Below are 16,050 nucleotides of genomic sequence, written 5' to 3' on the forward strand. Positions count from 1 at the left end.
TAAATGGTTAAGGAAAGAGATAATAATATTTCAAATCCGTATTTTAAACTATTTCCATGCGAAACATGCGAGGCTCCCAGATGTGCCACTAAGTTTTCAGGCTATTTCCATAGTGACGTTTGTATAGACGACCCCCTGTGTTAAAGGGAAGCTATATAGCTTCCAAAAGGGGGTATAGAGCGACTGTTTTAAAGTTATTTTATGCCTAAATGGTCAAGGAAAGAGATAATAATATTTCAAACCCGTATTTTAAACTATTTCCATGCGAAACATGCGAGGCTCCCAGATGTGCCACTAAGTTTTCAGGCTATTTCCATAGTGACGTATGTATAGACGACCCCCTGTGTTAAAGTGAAGCTATATAGTTTCCAAAAAGGGGTAAAGAGCGACTGTTTTAGAGTCATTTTATGCCTAAATGGTTCAGTTAAGAGATAATAATATTTCAAACACATATTTTAAACTATTTCCATGCGAAACATGCGAGGGTCCCAGATGTGCCACGAAATTTTCAGGCTATTTCCATAGGGACGTTTGAAAAGATAGCCTCCTGTGTTTGAGGGAAGCTATAAAGTTTCCAAGAGGGGGTATAGAGTGACTCCTTGAAAGTAATGTTATGCCTAAATGGTCAAGGAATGAGATAATAATATTTCAAACCCGTATTTTAAACTATTTCCATGCGAAAAATGCGAGGCTCCCAGATGTGCCACTAAGATTTCAGGCTTTTTCCATAGGGACGTTTGCATACACAGCCTCCCGTGATAAGGGAAGCTTTATAGTTTCCAAAATGGGGCATAGAGCGACTGTTTTAGAGTTATTTTATGCCTAAATGGTTAAGGAAAGAGATAATAATATTTCAAATCCGTATTTTAAACTATTTCCATGCGAAACATGCGAGGCTCCCAGATGTGCCACTAAGATTTCACGCGATGTTATGCTCAGTTGGTTTATAAGATTATTTGATGAGAAACAAATGCATTATAACACAAGAACACACTGATATGTATCTTAATTATCTATATGGCTACTTTACCTGTTTCATTTGGCACGCTTGATGATATAATAGGTGGAACTAATTGAAGATGATATTGTATAATGTAAATGCATTCCCAGCCGGAAGTAAAGAAAGTGTCGTCTAATTAATTATCCAGCCGTCATCGTCTTTATCAGTTAGGAGGTGGGAGATTTGTTCATGTGAACCTTCACTGAAGGGATTTGTTCCGGGGCCGCGTAGACTAACATATAGTCTCTGAAATGAACATATCATACAGAAAAAAACAGTTGTACAGTTATCTTAATAAAAATCTAATAAAAAGGGAGCCCAGTGATTCTCTTCATACTGCAGTAATCTAGACTTGCCAAACATTATAGACTTGCATGGGCTGTAGTTGATATAAATGTATCAGGGTCTGTAAGACAGACTATTTGGAGATGAGGTATCAGATTAAAAAAGTGCTGTCATCATTTGGCCTTGACGTGTTGACAGGAGACTGGCGCTGAGCAGCCGGCAGGGGGATTCTTATTTAGGATGACCCAGAGTGGAGAAATAGAATAAAAACGATAATTGAATTCAATAGAAAAACACTGGAACATGCATGCTGAAACAGAGCAGTGAACTAAAATGTACCTAAATATAGGTGGCTAGAGGGGTTGGTGGTGGGGACATTAAAGGAAACAATATTCAGGAGCTCTTAACTGTTTGGAGAATATTTTTAAAAGAGTTCAATTTAACTATAAACCCCCACAGTATAGACTTTCTTGGTCTTTCACGGTATTTACTTTCGAAACAAGAATATTATATGAACAGGGTGTTATATACTACCTAGTATGCACTAGACAAATAATGTAACATGTGAATCAGTATAATATATGTGAATAAGTGCTATAATCAGACACAACAATGTTATCAATGCTTTGGTAAAAGCCTGTGTAAGTCTATGTCTCCTGACCCCCCCCCCCCCCCCCCCCCCGGTTCTATCAGATGAGGGACAGTCTCGCCACAACCAAGCTGCTGCTGAAAGGGGATATAAACAATAACACAGAGATGTGGGTCAGCTCAGTGGCACTTTTTACTGGCACATGTGCCGATCAGTGGCATGAGCCTTCCCCATATGCACCAATCCGTGACATTGCGTGAGCGTTACGCATCAGGTGACCCAGTGTATTTTACTCGAGCACAACCCTGGGCTTTGTATCATGACTTGCACTGGTAAAGTAGGTCACAACAGGCCCCGTACTGAGTCTCAAAGGTCATCTCTTATTCTCTCTCCCTCTTTGTCTGTCTGTCTGTCTCTCTCTCTGTGTGTCTCTCTCTCTCTCTCTCTCTCTCTCTCTCTCTCTCTCTCTCTCTCTCTCCTGGATGTTAAACTACTTCATTTACTTTTCTCTTTATTAAGTTATTACATGCCAAGATACGAGACAAGAGAAAGATAGTAAAAGGTTTTAATTTCCGAAATCTTGCGAAAACTAGGCACAGGAAATCCCTGTGGATAAAAGATTTTTGTCACAATACTCCGAGATTTGAAAACTACGAAATACCAGGTTGCGACGGGATTTCAGGAGAACACTTAAAAAAGTTCAAAGGATATATCTCATCCATACATGTAACTCTATTTAATGAAATCCTCACATCTGGCAAATTTCCTAATGAATAGAATGATGTAAAGCTATAATCTGCCCGTAACACAAAAAAAGGTTAAAAAAGCCACTTTAACAATTACAAAGGAGTTTCTTAACTGAAATATTTATGTGTCACGGAATGTGTGATTGCCAAATATACTTGTAAAGCCAAGTATACATACACAGAGTAATGGCCTAAATATTTCCGGGGATGATATCTCTTTTCAACCAATAAAAATGGAGCACACATTCTCTTTCATTTTACAATGTGTTAAACCAGGACAGTCGAAGCAAGACATAGATATTGTTTCCGAACTGACACTGCTCTTATACTGAAATATACATTGATGACTGACATTGTTATCATGACCATCGTTGTGACAAATGTTTTATCATATAATGCTATACTGTACGTACACGCAGATAAACTACAAAGTTGTCATTTGGACATCTCAAATTTCTCAAATAAAACCAAAATTCGTTTCACATGGAACCATAAGGTGCTAAGCAATGTAACCAATCTAAAACGGTGGCTATCCTCTCAAATGTTCCTTGGAATGGCTTTGCACTTGAAAGGGGGAGCATTATTGGCAAGGCTCGTTATTCCTATCAGTGGTTGCAGCGTTCCACTCGGAGGGACGAACTTGAACCTCTGAATCAATGCTGTAAGAAACAGGAACAGTTCCATGCGGCCGAGGGACTCCCCAGGACATGCTCGGCGTCCTGCAAACCAGAATAACACGAGGAAAGATAATTAAATGATGTACACGAATGACAAATCTTTTGTTTAGCAGAGTTGTGGGTTTTGACTACACATGTATGTGTTCATTATTAATTCATGTTGTAATACATGAAGAAAACGAATGACCATCGACTATATTGTCTCGGTTAATATGGTGAGTGAGTGAGTGAGTGAGTATGGTTTTACGCCGCTTTTAGCAATATTCCAGCAATATCACGGCGGGGGACACCAGAAATGGGCTTCAAACATTGTACCCATGTCGGGAATCGAACCCGGGTCTTCGGCGTGACGAGCGAACGCTTTAACCACTAGGCTACCCGACCGCCCCCGGTTAACATGGTAATGTCTATATGCAAAGTATGTACAATGGGGACACGTTTTCTCAGAAACTACGGACATTAAACAAAAAACAACCAACCAATCTTTATAGGACTCTTGTTTATAGGTCACTACAATGTGAACAAACTCAAGTTAACGTGCCCCTTTGCGGAGGGTAGTGATAACGCTTTTTTCCTGGATTTAGATTTGAATATTGAGTTAGATACATGAGTTCTCACGTTAAATATTCTATTGCTTATTATTATTAAAAACGTTAGGCAGCTAAAAAAGTTGATACCATCAGCAAAAGATTCTTACCAAGAGAAAAAGCAACTAATTCATCCCTCTTTCGGAACTTCCCTTCATGGTCAAGGAAGCGTTCAGGTCTGAAATTTTGTGGATCCCCCCACGTTGCCGGATCATGAAGCACAGAGTTCAACATAGGGATAATAGTGACACCCTTGGGGAACGTGTAGCCATGGAACTGGACATCGTGGGGGACTGTGTGTGGCACCCCTGTGGGTATCATGTCTGCGTGTCTCAGGACTTCTGAAAGCGTGGCTTCTACGTAAGGAAGGCTGGTCTTGTCCTTCACGGAGGGTCGTCTGTTGAACCCGACGTGTTCTTGGATCTCCTGGAAACACTTCTCCTGAACTTCCGGGTAATGAAGTAGGTGTAGTAGTGACCATTTGATGCTGTTGGCATTATCATAAGTTCCGGGTGCGAAGATATCAATCAGAAACATCGATAGGTGACTTTCTAAACAGAAATGATATTGCATTAATTATTAAGACAATGCACAAAATGTATGACGATGGATGGATTCAATGACTTTTTCATTTCTTCAGTATTTTAAAGTGTTTCGCTGATGGATCTTTATGCTTAGTATAAAGGTGCCATCGGAGATATTGTAAATTATCTTTAAAAAAGATACAGAATTGTCAAATAAAAGCGATAAAATTCTGAGAGTTTGAAATCCAAAAGGACATTGTATGATTCTGACTAAATCAAAAGCATCAAAGACAGGTGTTTTTTTAAAGCCGTCCTTTATACTGAAAGTATTTTATTCCCATTTGCTTATAAATGTATACCATTAATACACTAACTCATAACATATAATTGATTTTACCATCAAAAGTCTCGTCTCTTTGCTTGCGGCTTCGCACCTCTTTGAGGAAAGCGGAGGTGAAATCCTCAACGGGTTCATCTTCTTCGTAGTTGTTGACGTGTTCCTCAATGTGTTTAGCTACTTCTTTCTCAAGAACTTGGATGTTTCTCATAAGGCGTTTATAGTTAAAGAAATCTCCCGGTAGAAATCTCACAGCTGGAAACACATCCAAAACGTTAGCAGCTCCTATATCAGTAATCATCTCCTCTAATGCGTCTAGCAGCCTGATGAATCGTGGGTCATTATATTCATAATGCTTTCCGAAACAAAGGTCAGAAACGATATTAGATGTAGCAGTGTGGACAAGTCGTTTACAATCAAACTCATTCGAACCTTCATCCTCAAATGCTTTCAAAAGTTTATCCAGTTCTTGCTGTATTTTCTCTTCCATGGTTGACCTTCCCACCCCGAACTCTCTGAGATTGGTGACAGCGAACTTTCTAATGTCTTTCCATGTAGTACCGTTGGTGCTTAATATTCCTATAATATAAAGCATATTTACATAATGTTATTTGTTGACATCGTCATGGAATGATGAAGCTGTGTGGTTCTTCTGGTTATTTTTATATTTATGATATAAATAAGAATCAAGAACATAGTAACTACACACTGGACGACAGTGTTTGTTTGTTTGTTGTTTAACGCCGCACTCAGCAATATTCAAGCTACATGACGGCGGTTTGTAAATAATCGAGGCTGGACCAGACAATCCAGTGATTGACCTCATGAGCATCGCTCCACCCGACCCCGTTAGGCGCCTCTTGCTGAAGACCTACTATAACCCGGATCTTCACAGGTCTCAACACAATTGAAGTGGCTTAATGTATAACATACATAATGCATATGCATAATACACATGCTATTATGTATATATTGCAAATCTGTTACACTGTCACCTTTTTTTAAAACTTTAATTTGATAAATAATATAAATAGTTTGCTATTTAGTCACAAAACATTCACGACAAATGTCGAACTTTTGTGGAGCTTTACTCCATCACGCTGTCTGAAGAACCAGCACCCGGGTCGGGTAGGAGACGGGCAAGTACCCGAGCAATAAATATGGACTCGTCCATTCACTCAACAATCTTAGAGGTCCGCCATGTTTGCTTATTATTTATATGTTAACGCAATCTCCTTGACCTACGACGACATGCATAATTAAGCATATCAATATGTTTGCATGCATACCAATAATGCTCCTATCAATCGGAAAACAATGTTGTAAAGATATCCTACTTGTATTTGTATATTTACTAGTATTAGGTTTCAATAATCACTATTGTTATTATAGTTGTCATATACGTTATTCTGGCCTATATTTACACATTTTGTGTATCACTTGACACTTCAAAACATTTGCAGATATTTACGTTTGCTTTTATTTATTTAGCTTCACTAATCGTAGCGATCAGCTCATAATCAATCGTGAGTTTTTCTCCTTTGGCCTTTCATTCGTCTTAGTGACGTGTGACGCCATGCATATATTAACATATTCATTCTTCCATGCTAAAGAGGGTCCACAATATTGACGGGATCCTTGAAAGCTAAACTAGTTGAAGATATACTTCTCGAATCTAATATTTACGAAGTAACCTTCAGATCCCTACTCCCTTCATTGTATGGGAAACATGCCTCATTCAACACTACATTCCCACGAAGGCTTCCCGCCGTGATATTGCAGGAATAGTGCTAAAATCGGCATAAAGTACGCTCACACGCCACTACATACACCAAAGTCTACAGTTACCTACCTTTGTTGTGACAAAAGATATCCAAAAGGAAGGAGTGAGGCCTGTCTGAGAAAACATCAGCGTTCTTGACCAGGGCCTCTTTGAGGACATTGTAGCCGTTGAGGACGATGACGGGCTTGTGGAAGATGTACACGCTGAAGATGTCGCCATACTGACGTCGCAGTTTGCTGAAAGTCACTCGGGGATCGGCATCCATTTGAAAAATGTTGCCCACCAGTGGTAAAAGAGGGGGGCCGCGGGGAAGTCCAGGGTGACGCCGCGTTGACAGCCATAGAATTAGTAATACAGTGACAAACACCAGTATCAGAGATGTATTGAACATCAACAGTCCCGCCAGCAGTGCGACAGCAGCCACAATGGCAGCATTGCTTTGATTTAACATGGCTGCCATGTCTAGTTGCCGAATAAATGTAGGTTATCTCGCTGATGCTTTTTGTAACCCAGTGCACCACAGTGTGCCCTCGAACTGACGTCTACTCGGAATTGTTTGGTCGACCGCGTGTCACAACCGATGCAGCACTTCTGTCAAATATCGAACTTGTGTATAGTTATTCAGATGGTCTTAAATGGTATTTAAAGTAACAACTCCTGGGTCAGGCCATAAGTGGTAATGGTAGGGGTAATAAATTTGGACCCGTCCATTGCAATTGCCCCTACCAACCCAGACGACTGTAGCGACCAGAACTGGGATACGACCATAACTGGGATAAACACCGTAGCGAATTATATCTCTGGCATGTGTTTAATTGACACACGTTTAATAAGAGCAAAATCATCTGCACTTCTTGTGTTTTGTATTTTTACTCCGTTCTGCAAAGTGCGCCAATGTCAATGCTACTGACTCGATCACCATGTTTGTTTGCTCTTTCTTTACGTGTGTCATGTATAACAGTAATGCACACATCTCGGTATGCCAGCTTTACTATGCGATATACATATTGTTGTTTAACCTTACAGTATACGTGTGAAATATATGTTTGAATGTCATTTTAATGGATTCAGTAGGGTCCAAGCTTAACAGTAATATATCCACAGCGAATATAATGAAGCCTTCTTGAATTAAATAAAATATATTACATCACAATTTATACTTAATTAATAGATGCTTACATACTTACTTTATTGCGACCTGTAATGCATTCAACATTTTATAAGCTTCGTCTGTCAGGCATTTAAGAATCACGTTATCACAATTTCTACTTGATTAATTTATTACATGCTGCAATACATTCAACAGTATCACAAGCTTCGTCTGTCAGGCATTTAAGAATCACGGTATCACATTTTCTACTTGATTAATTTATTAAATGCTGCAGTACATTCAACAGTAACACAAGCTTCGTCTGTCAGGCATTTAAGAATCACGGTATCACAATTTCTACTTGATTAATTTATTACATGCTGCAGTACATTCAACAGTAACACAAGCTTCGTCTGTCAGGCATTTAAGAATCACGGTATCACAATTTCTACTTGATTAATTTATTAAATGCTGCAATACATTCAACAGTAACACAAGCTTCGTCTGTCGGGCATTTAAAAATCACGTTATCAAATTTTCTACTTGATGACCGCCGTGATATTGCTGGAATATTGCTAAAAGCGGCGTAAAACCATACTCACTCCACTCTACTTGATGAATATATTACATGCTGCAATACATTCAACAATAACACAAGCTTCGTCTGTCAGGCATTTAAAAATCACGTTATCACAATTTCTACTTGATTAATTTATTACATGCTGCAATACATTCAACAGTAACACAAGCTTCATCTGTCAGGCATTTAAGAATCCCGGTATCACATTTTCTACTTGATTAATTTATTACATGCTGCATGCAGTAAAGATGTTTGAGCTTCCCGTGTTAGGCATTCAACAATGTATTTTCGATGATCTGATTATTCACGTCCTCATAATAAAGAAGTTGACACCATACATACCTGATGAAGGAGTAAGTAGAAACTCCGAAACGTTGAGTTCCTCATAATAAAGAAGTTGACATCCATACATACCTGATGAAGGAGTAAGTAGATACTCCGAAACGTTGAGTTCCTCATAATAAAGAAGTTGACATCCATACATAACTGATGAAGGAGTAAGTAGATACTCCGAAACGTTGAGTTCCTTCATAATAAAGAAGTTGATATCATACATACCTGGTGAAGGAGTAAGTAGATACTCCGAAACGTTGAGTTCCTTTATAATAAAGAAGTTGATATCATACATACCTGGTGAAGGAGTAAAAAGATACACCGAAACGTTGAGTTCCTCATAATAAAGAAGTTGACATCCATTCATATCTTCCTTATGTGTATCACTCCTAAATGCCTTCTGTTGTATCTTGCTTTGGTTGTGTGTGTTTTTAGATGTGTATGGAAAGCAACAGTCGTGCAGAAAAACAGAACATGCTTGAACCGACACTTCCAGTCCTGCGTTGGGGAGCCGACACTGTACGTGTCAATGCCATGGATAATCCAGCATGTGAAGGAATATATATTGCTGTGAAAAAAATGAAATTGCCTGTCACAAAGATTACATTCTTGCAAGGTTTGTTTTCATAAAGAGAAATATTTAGGCTCATAGTTTTAATTTAAAAAGTATCTGGTCTATCCCAATTGCGTGAATCGATGCTCATGATATCAATCACTGGATTGTCTGGTCCAGACTCGATTATTTACAGACCGCCGTCATATGGCTGGAATATTCCTGAGTGAGGCTTTAAGCAACAGACCAACCAGCTAACGGGATCGGGTCCGAGTAGTGTAGATCGAAGCTCATGAAATCAATCACTGGATTGTCTGGTCCAGATTCGAGTATTTACAGACAACCGACATATAACTGGAATATTGGTGAGTGTGGTGTTTAACAACAAACAATCACACATATATAGAGCATTATATTCTCGGACACGGAGTTGGTTACTAGCATAGATGATATGTTTGGTCTTACATAAGCTCAGACATAATAATACAACATTTGTCAAGTCATGTGTCACGTTTTACACTTAATTACATACATAGGAATGTAAGCAATAAAATTATTTCAATAATCATAAGAAATATTGAGTCCATTGTACGTTTCCGACTATTTTCATAAGCATGTTTATAAATCACTACATATTAGTGTTGACACCAAGTGATCGCCAAATGGTGATCGTATCCTGTCCCATCGGTGGCACCTGTCACAAACACATGCAAAGGCATGTCCAATGTTCACCTGAACAACCAGGAGAACAAGTAAAATTGGGAAATTGCATCGGACATCATTTTTGTCACTGAAGCATAAAGGTTTGAAATGTCCTCTACATGTCAACCAGAAAAGGTTTTAAAAGATTTACTAAGGACTGGAATTATGTAACCCTGATCAAACAACTGTAAGTCGTATAATGCAATGCCCGGAGAGCGGAAGGTCCGGGGTTCGATCCCCAACCGCGTCTTACCAAAAGACGTTAAAAGATGGCACTTGTTGTTACCCCGTCTGGCGCTCGGCATTATGGGGCTAAAACAAGGACTGGTCGGCTCGGAGTCAGTATATTGTGTCTGAGTGGGGTATTCATGTTAAACTGCGGCATTGTATCTCAGTGAGCTAGCACTATAAATCGGCATCAGTCCGGACTAGTACAAGCAGCCACACGTACATGCACGTCGCTATATAAGTGCAATAATCTTGGACGCGACGTTAAAACACATTTCACCTCACCTCACCTCACATTGCCTGAGTCTTGATATAGCTTGCTATAATAGCATTTCTTGAGTCTCGTGTACATAAGATGGCCGGAAGTAGTCTGTTCGGAGTGTTGGTATACCATGCTCCTGTTATGGTCGAACGGTATGACCCGTTGAGATTGTTGAGTGGACAAGCCAAAGAGAAACTCAACGATGGCATCAAGTTCATACATCGAAAGAAAACGCAAAGATTGGGACTTTGCTGTCGACTTCATTTTGTAATGTGACATGTGGAACAATTGATGCGGAAATATTGGCTAATGTACATACTTTTTCACTTGTTTATGGGACCACCTGAGAGTAGTTTAAATCAAATTGCTTTAATAGTACGTAAATCACAATCCGTTTCTGAAATGAAACTACAAAATAATGTAGAATCTTGATAGGATGTTTACCATGCTGAAGGGTGTGGACAAAGTTGGGGACACCACATACAAAATAGAGCATGCCTTTGTGGTTGATTTCGGCACTATTATTACACAAATACTAAAGGGAAAAAGTTTCTTCCCAGACGGGGAATCGAACCCCGGCCGTGGCGGTGAGAGCGCCAAATCCTAACCACTAGACCACCTGGGAATGTGCTCTTACGGAGTGAAGGGGGAATACTGTTGGACTTGCCCTTGTGCACCTTTTACTATCTTTACCTTGGTGTAAGTGTTTTCTCACTACAAATCTGTTATTAGATAGTTTAGATCAAATTAAGGTGGCGTAAGAGACGCAAGGGGTGCAATACATCCAATTGCTGAAAGTACTAGCTGCGGGTCTCCGGATTATCAAGATGCACGTGCGAAACTGACAAGGCACCGATCGAGCCTACTTCTACAGAGGGCAGAGACAGCACGGGTATTTGATTTGGCACGATGTTTGTTATAGGACATATGATTGTGAAGAGCATTTCACTTGTTTATGGGACTAGCTGAGAGTAGTTTAAATGAAATTGCTTTAATAGTATGTAAATCGTAATCCTTTTCTGAAATGAAACTACAAAATAATGTAGAATCTTGATAGGATGTTTACCATGCTGAAGGGTGTGGACAAAGTTGGGGACACCACATACAAAATAGAGCATGCCTTTGTGGTTGATTTCGGCACTATTATTACACAAATACTAAAGGGAAAAAGTTTCTTCCCAGACGGGGAATCGAACCCCGGCCGTGGCGGTGAGAGCGCCAAATCCTAACCACTAGACCACCTGGGAATGTGCTCTTAGGGAGTGAAGGGGGATACTGTTGGACTTGCCCTTGTGCACCTTTTACTCTCCTACCTTCGTGTAAGTGTTTTCTCACTACAAAACTGTTATTAGATAGTTTAGATCAAATTAAGGTGGCGTAAGAGACGCAAGGGGTGCAATACATACCATTGTTGAAAGTGCTAGCTGCGGGCTCCGGATTATCACGATGCACGTGCGAAACTGACAAGGCACCGATCGAGCCTACTTCTACAGAGGGCAGAAACAGCACGGGTATTTGATTTGGCACGATGTTTGTTATAGGACATATGATTGTGAAGAGCATTTCACTTGTTTATGGGACTACCTGAGAGTAGTTTAAATAAAATTGCTTTAATAGTATGTAAATCGTAATCCGTTTCTGAAATGAAACTACAAAATAATGTAGAATCTTGATAGGATGTTTACCATGCTGAAGGGTGTGGACAAAGTTGGGGACACCACATACAAAATAGAGCATGCCTTTGTGGTTGATTTCGGCACTATTATTACACAAATACTAAAGGGAAAAAAAGTTTCTTCCCAGACGGGGAATCGAACCCCGGCCGTGGCGGTGAGAGCGCCAAATCCTAACAACTAGACCACCTGGGAAACCAACGGTATTTGGAGAGGGGGTGGCATGGCTGTTCGCATCGTGAGGGCAAGCTGGCCAAGTTGGCACCCACATATTGGTGCCGGCCAAGAAATTAGCAGCTCATGCTTGGCGAAAACGACCCTGTAGAAAAACGGACAACGAATATGATAGAAATTGAGGAGTATAGGTCTTCCCATAACATTGGGATGACGATTAAGGCTTTCATTCATGCAATGTCATCACAGACTGTCGTGAATATGCAATTCAGTTAATTATATTACATAGAGGCTATTCACATCAGTGTGATTTAGTCATAGATTTGAAATTCAGACATATTAAATACACTTACATTTTATACGTATATATGTATTGGAATAATCTGATTTATAGATCATTTAAAAATAACCCGTCATTTTACAATCGTAGTCCTTGATTAGTTTTATAAAAACAAAAGAAGTCGAAATCGAATTCCTGTATAACTCAGTGAAAAGCACGAAGAACAATAGACAAATATTCAGGAAGAAAACAAAAAATGTCCTTCCCAGACGGGGAATCGAACCCCGGCCGTGGCGGTGAGAGCGCCAAATCCTAACCACTAGACCACCTGGGAATGTGCTCTTACGGAGTGAAGGGGGAATACTGTTGGACTTGCCCTTGTGCACCTTTTACTATCTTTACCTTGGTGTAAGTGTTTTCTCACTACAAATCTGTTATTAGATAGTTTAGATCAAATTAAGGTGGCGTAAGAGACGCAAGGGGTGCAATACATCCAATTGCTGAAAGTACTAGCTGCGGGTCTCCGGATTATCAAGATGCACGTGCGAAACTGACAAGGCACCGATCGAGCCTACTTCTACAGAGGGCAGAGACAGCACGGGTATTTGATTTGGCACGATGTTTGTTATAGGACATATGATTGTGAAGAGCATTTCACTTGTTTATGGGACTACCTGAGAGTAGTTTAAATGAAATTGCTTTAATAGTATGTAAATCGTAATCCTTTTCTGAAATGAAACTACAAAATAATGTAGAATCTTGATAGGATGTTTACCATGCTGAAGGGTGTGGACAAAGTTGGGGACACCACATACAAAATAGAGCATGCCTTTGTGGTTGATTTCAGCACTGTTATTACACAAATACTAAAGGGAAAAAGTTTCTTTCCAGACGGGGAATCGAACCCCGGCCGTGGCGGTGAGAGCGCCAAATCCTAACCACTAGACCACCTGGGAATGTGCTCTTAGAGAGTGAAGGGGGAGTGCTGTTGGACTTGCCCTTGTGCACCTTTTACTATCTTTACCTTGGTGTAAGTGTTTTCTCACTACAAATCTGTTATCAGATAGTTTAGATCAAATTAATGAAGCGTAAGAAACGCAACGGGTGCAATACATCCCATTGTTGAAAGTACTAGCTGCGGGCTCCGCATTATCACGAGCCACGTGCTGCAGAGGGCAGAGACAGCACGGGTATTTGATTTTGCAAGGTGTTTGTTATAGGACATATGATTGTGAGGAGCATTTCAAGGCCCTGTTTGCAGGCCACTAGTGGTGACGTTTATGGTTAGGTCGAAATGGAGTGTATGCAAATCCCAAGCTTTCCTGATTAGTCAATGCAACAGTTTGTACTCTTGGGACATTTTCAATAGACAAATATTCAGGAGGAAAAACAAAAAATGTCCTTCCCAGACGGGGAATCGAACCCCGGCCGTGGCGGTGAGAGCGCCAAATCCTAACCACTAGACCACCTGGGAATGAGACTAACCATAAACAGAAATTTGGTATCACCCAACAAACTTGAATTGCAACTACGTTATCCTCTAAAATCGAATTTTGATTAGATTAATAGTAAGGATATTCTGATTGCAATTAGGAACCAGCGTATCTTATTTTACGGAAGAGTTCATTGTTCCGATTTGCGGTAAACCGGTTGTTTCAAGCTGCTGCGCACAATCGAAAGTAAGCGTGAATGGAGAAGAGAATTAGTCAACGCTTATACATTGCCGATAGCAGTTACCGGCCCTTTTGTGTCGAAAAGGATGCAATCACACCGCGTTTTCATCCGGCGTACTTTAAGCTGGTTGTTGATCATGTTTGAACGCACCACGGTGAGTTTTATTTGACACTATATTTACAATATTTCGGGTATATCACTTCTTGTCAGCTTGATAAGGGAGGAAAGCCTGAAGTGATGCGGGTCGTAGACATTTGACTGGTTTCGCACTCATGACACCCTGGCCCAGGTATATGTTGGCATTCTAGCTGTTTGATCATCAATACCAACCTTGGTGATAAAAGTAAGCAAGTCGAGCTAGATATCAGTATGTACGTGTATTTTGTTTTAGAAACGATGTGTATTGTAATGTACGAAATGTATTGTGGAACACAATCTAATAAACGGTGTTAGAACATACACCTGAAACGTCTCTCCTTTTTGTAATAAAAAAGTTGCTCATCAATATATCTTATCCTCACATAATATAATTTGTACACTACATCAATCAAGTGATTGAGTATGGTTTTACGCCGCTTTACATAGGCATTATTCCAGCAATATCACGGCGGGACACTATACAGACGTATGTATATATATCTCTTTATTATGCCACAAAGTTAGATTGACCAATCATCGCGCAGAACTCCTAACCCCATATGAGAGTCCGTATATACCGCCAGTAACCGCCATTTTGGATTTTCCAACACCCACCTCACATATTTCACGTGAAAATTCTGTTACAGAAAATCGTTATTCGACACTGTTTTGTGTTTTAATATAATTAATAGTGAGGAGCAAAACTTTAATTTTAAAGAAACCACCTTCGTGACTTTAATAATAAAAAAAATATAGAGAAAAAAGCTTACAACGGAGGTCACTGTGTTACAAATAGCACGTCCTAGATCATAATATAGGATGACGTCACAAACAAGAAACGTGACGCCAATGACATCACATAGAATAGACAGCAGCCCGTCGTTAGGGGAAAGCGGACTTCTATCAAGTTACACTGGCCCTCAGATTTCTGTAAACATGCGAGCATTTGTATGATATTTCTATCCATTTTAGCTATACATGTAATACTTTAAACGTTCACTTTTAGTGCATTATATATTCCATTGTTAACGTTTATGGTTATATTAAAGCGTTGTACTGGTCCATGTCGTCTATACCGTTGTAAGTGTCAAGTTTTCATTTTGAAAAGATACAAAGACAAAGGGTGCATTGCAAAGCGCCAATCGCTTGTAAGCGATGTACAGCGATTCGCCTGACAACAGTGCGCTAACTTTCAGCCGCTTGCAAGCGAAACAATCGCTGATTGAGGTCGCTTCGTTCTCAAACCAAAATGGCGGCTTACTTTGACAGCGGAACAAGGAATTCTTGACTGGATCAACGAGAAAATGAGCAAAGGTAGCTAACACCCCATCATCCTCAGTCTGCTCCACATCTTCAAAGTAGTCATAAATTTCATCAGCTCGTCATCGAGCCTCATCTATTACGTTCTTCATTACCCGGATGGTCAGACTCGCTGACATGGTTGATGCATGTCATCGTATCCCGATTACGTGGATAGATGCTCATGATGTCAGTCACTGGATTGTCTGGTCCATACTCGATTATTTACAAACCGCCGTCATATAGCGATTCGTGGCTTGCAACGCGCCCAAAGATACCAAATAGTGTAAACGTTTCGGCATAATAAATTCGTTATGGTGTCTGTAGTTGCCGTATACATTGTCATATTTGGTTACAAAGGCTATAATTGTGTATAAAAATGAAAAATGTTACTTCCCAGACGGGGAATCGAACCCCGGCCGTGGCGGTGAGAGCGCCAAATCCTAACCACTAGACCACCTGGGACCCGATGATTTCTGTCAAATTGCAACTTCATAAACTAAAAATAGCCAGAGTATCGCGATAAACATAACATT

The 16,050-nt window shown here is 40.0% G+C and overlaps 1 protein-coding gene and 7 non-coding genes across 8 annotated transcripts; all 8 read right to left on the reverse strand.

The window, feature by feature from the left end:
• Positions 1 to 2,235: 2,235 nt before the first annotated feature.
• On the reverse strand, positions 2,236 to 7,184 carry LOC139462042 (vitamin D(3) 25-hydroxylase-like). Its single transcript, XM_071243544.1, has 4 exons — positions 6,598 to 7,184; positions 4,806 to 5,324; positions 3,995 to 4,435; positions 2,236 to 3,339 (listed from the first exon to the last, which is right to left on the reverse strand). Exons 1-4 carry the CDS (start codon positions 6,986 to 6,988, stop codon positions 3,158 to 3,160), a joined length of 1,533 nt encoding a protein of 510 aa, XP_071099645.1. The 5' UTR covers positions 6,989 to 7,184; the 3' UTR covers positions 2,236 to 3,157.
• A 3,645-nt stretch (positions 7,185 to 10,829) lies between these two features.
• Positions 10,830 to 10,901, reverse strand: Trnae-cuc (transfer RNA glutamic acid (anticodon CUC)). Its single transcript has one exon. It is a non-coding gene; the product is annotated as a tRNA-Glu (tRNA).
• Positions 10,902 to 11,451: 550 nt separating this feature from the next.
• On the reverse strand, positions 11,452 to 11,523 carry Trnae-cuc (transfer RNA glutamic acid (anticodon CUC)). Its single transcript has one exon. It is a non-coding gene; the product is annotated as a tRNA-Glu (tRNA).
• Positions 11,524 to 12,072: 549 nt separating this feature from the next.
• Positions 12,073 to 12,144, reverse strand: Trnae-cuc (transfer RNA glutamic acid (anticodon CUC)). The gene has a single exon. It is a non-coding gene; the product is annotated as a tRNA-Glu (tRNA).
• A 521-nt stretch (positions 12,145 to 12,665) lies between these two features.
• Trnae-cuc (transfer RNA glutamic acid (anticodon CUC)) lies at positions 12,666 to 12,737 on the reverse strand. The gene has a single exon. It is a non-coding gene; the product is annotated as a tRNA-Glu (tRNA).
• A 550-nt stretch (positions 12,738 to 13,287) lies between these two features.
• On the reverse strand, positions 13,288 to 13,359 carry Trnae-cuc (transfer RNA glutamic acid (anticodon CUC)). Its single transcript has one exon. It is a non-coding gene; the product is annotated as a tRNA-Glu (tRNA).
• A 446-nt stretch (positions 13,360 to 13,805) lies between these two features.
• Positions 13,806 to 13,877, reverse strand: Trnae-cuc (transfer RNA glutamic acid (anticodon CUC)). Its single transcript has one exon. It is a non-coding gene; the product is annotated as a tRNA-Glu (tRNA).
• A 2,030-nt stretch (positions 13,878 to 15,907) lies between these two features.
• On the reverse strand, positions 15,908 to 15,979 carry Trnae-cuc (transfer RNA glutamic acid (anticodon CUC)). The gene has a single exon. It is a non-coding gene; the product is annotated as a tRNA-Glu (tRNA).
• Between the last annotated feature and the right edge of the window lie 71 nt (positions 15,980 to 16,050).

This window comes from Haliotis cracherodii, unplaced genomic scaffold (genome assembly GCF_022045235.1).
Source record: "Haliotis cracherodii isolate W230 unplaced genomic scaffold, xgHalCrac1.p SCAF_15, whole genome shotgun sequence".
In the NCBI taxonomy this organism is placed as follows: Eukaryota; Metazoa; Mollusca; class Gastropoda; order Lepetellida; family Haliotidae; genus Haliotis; species Haliotis cracherodii.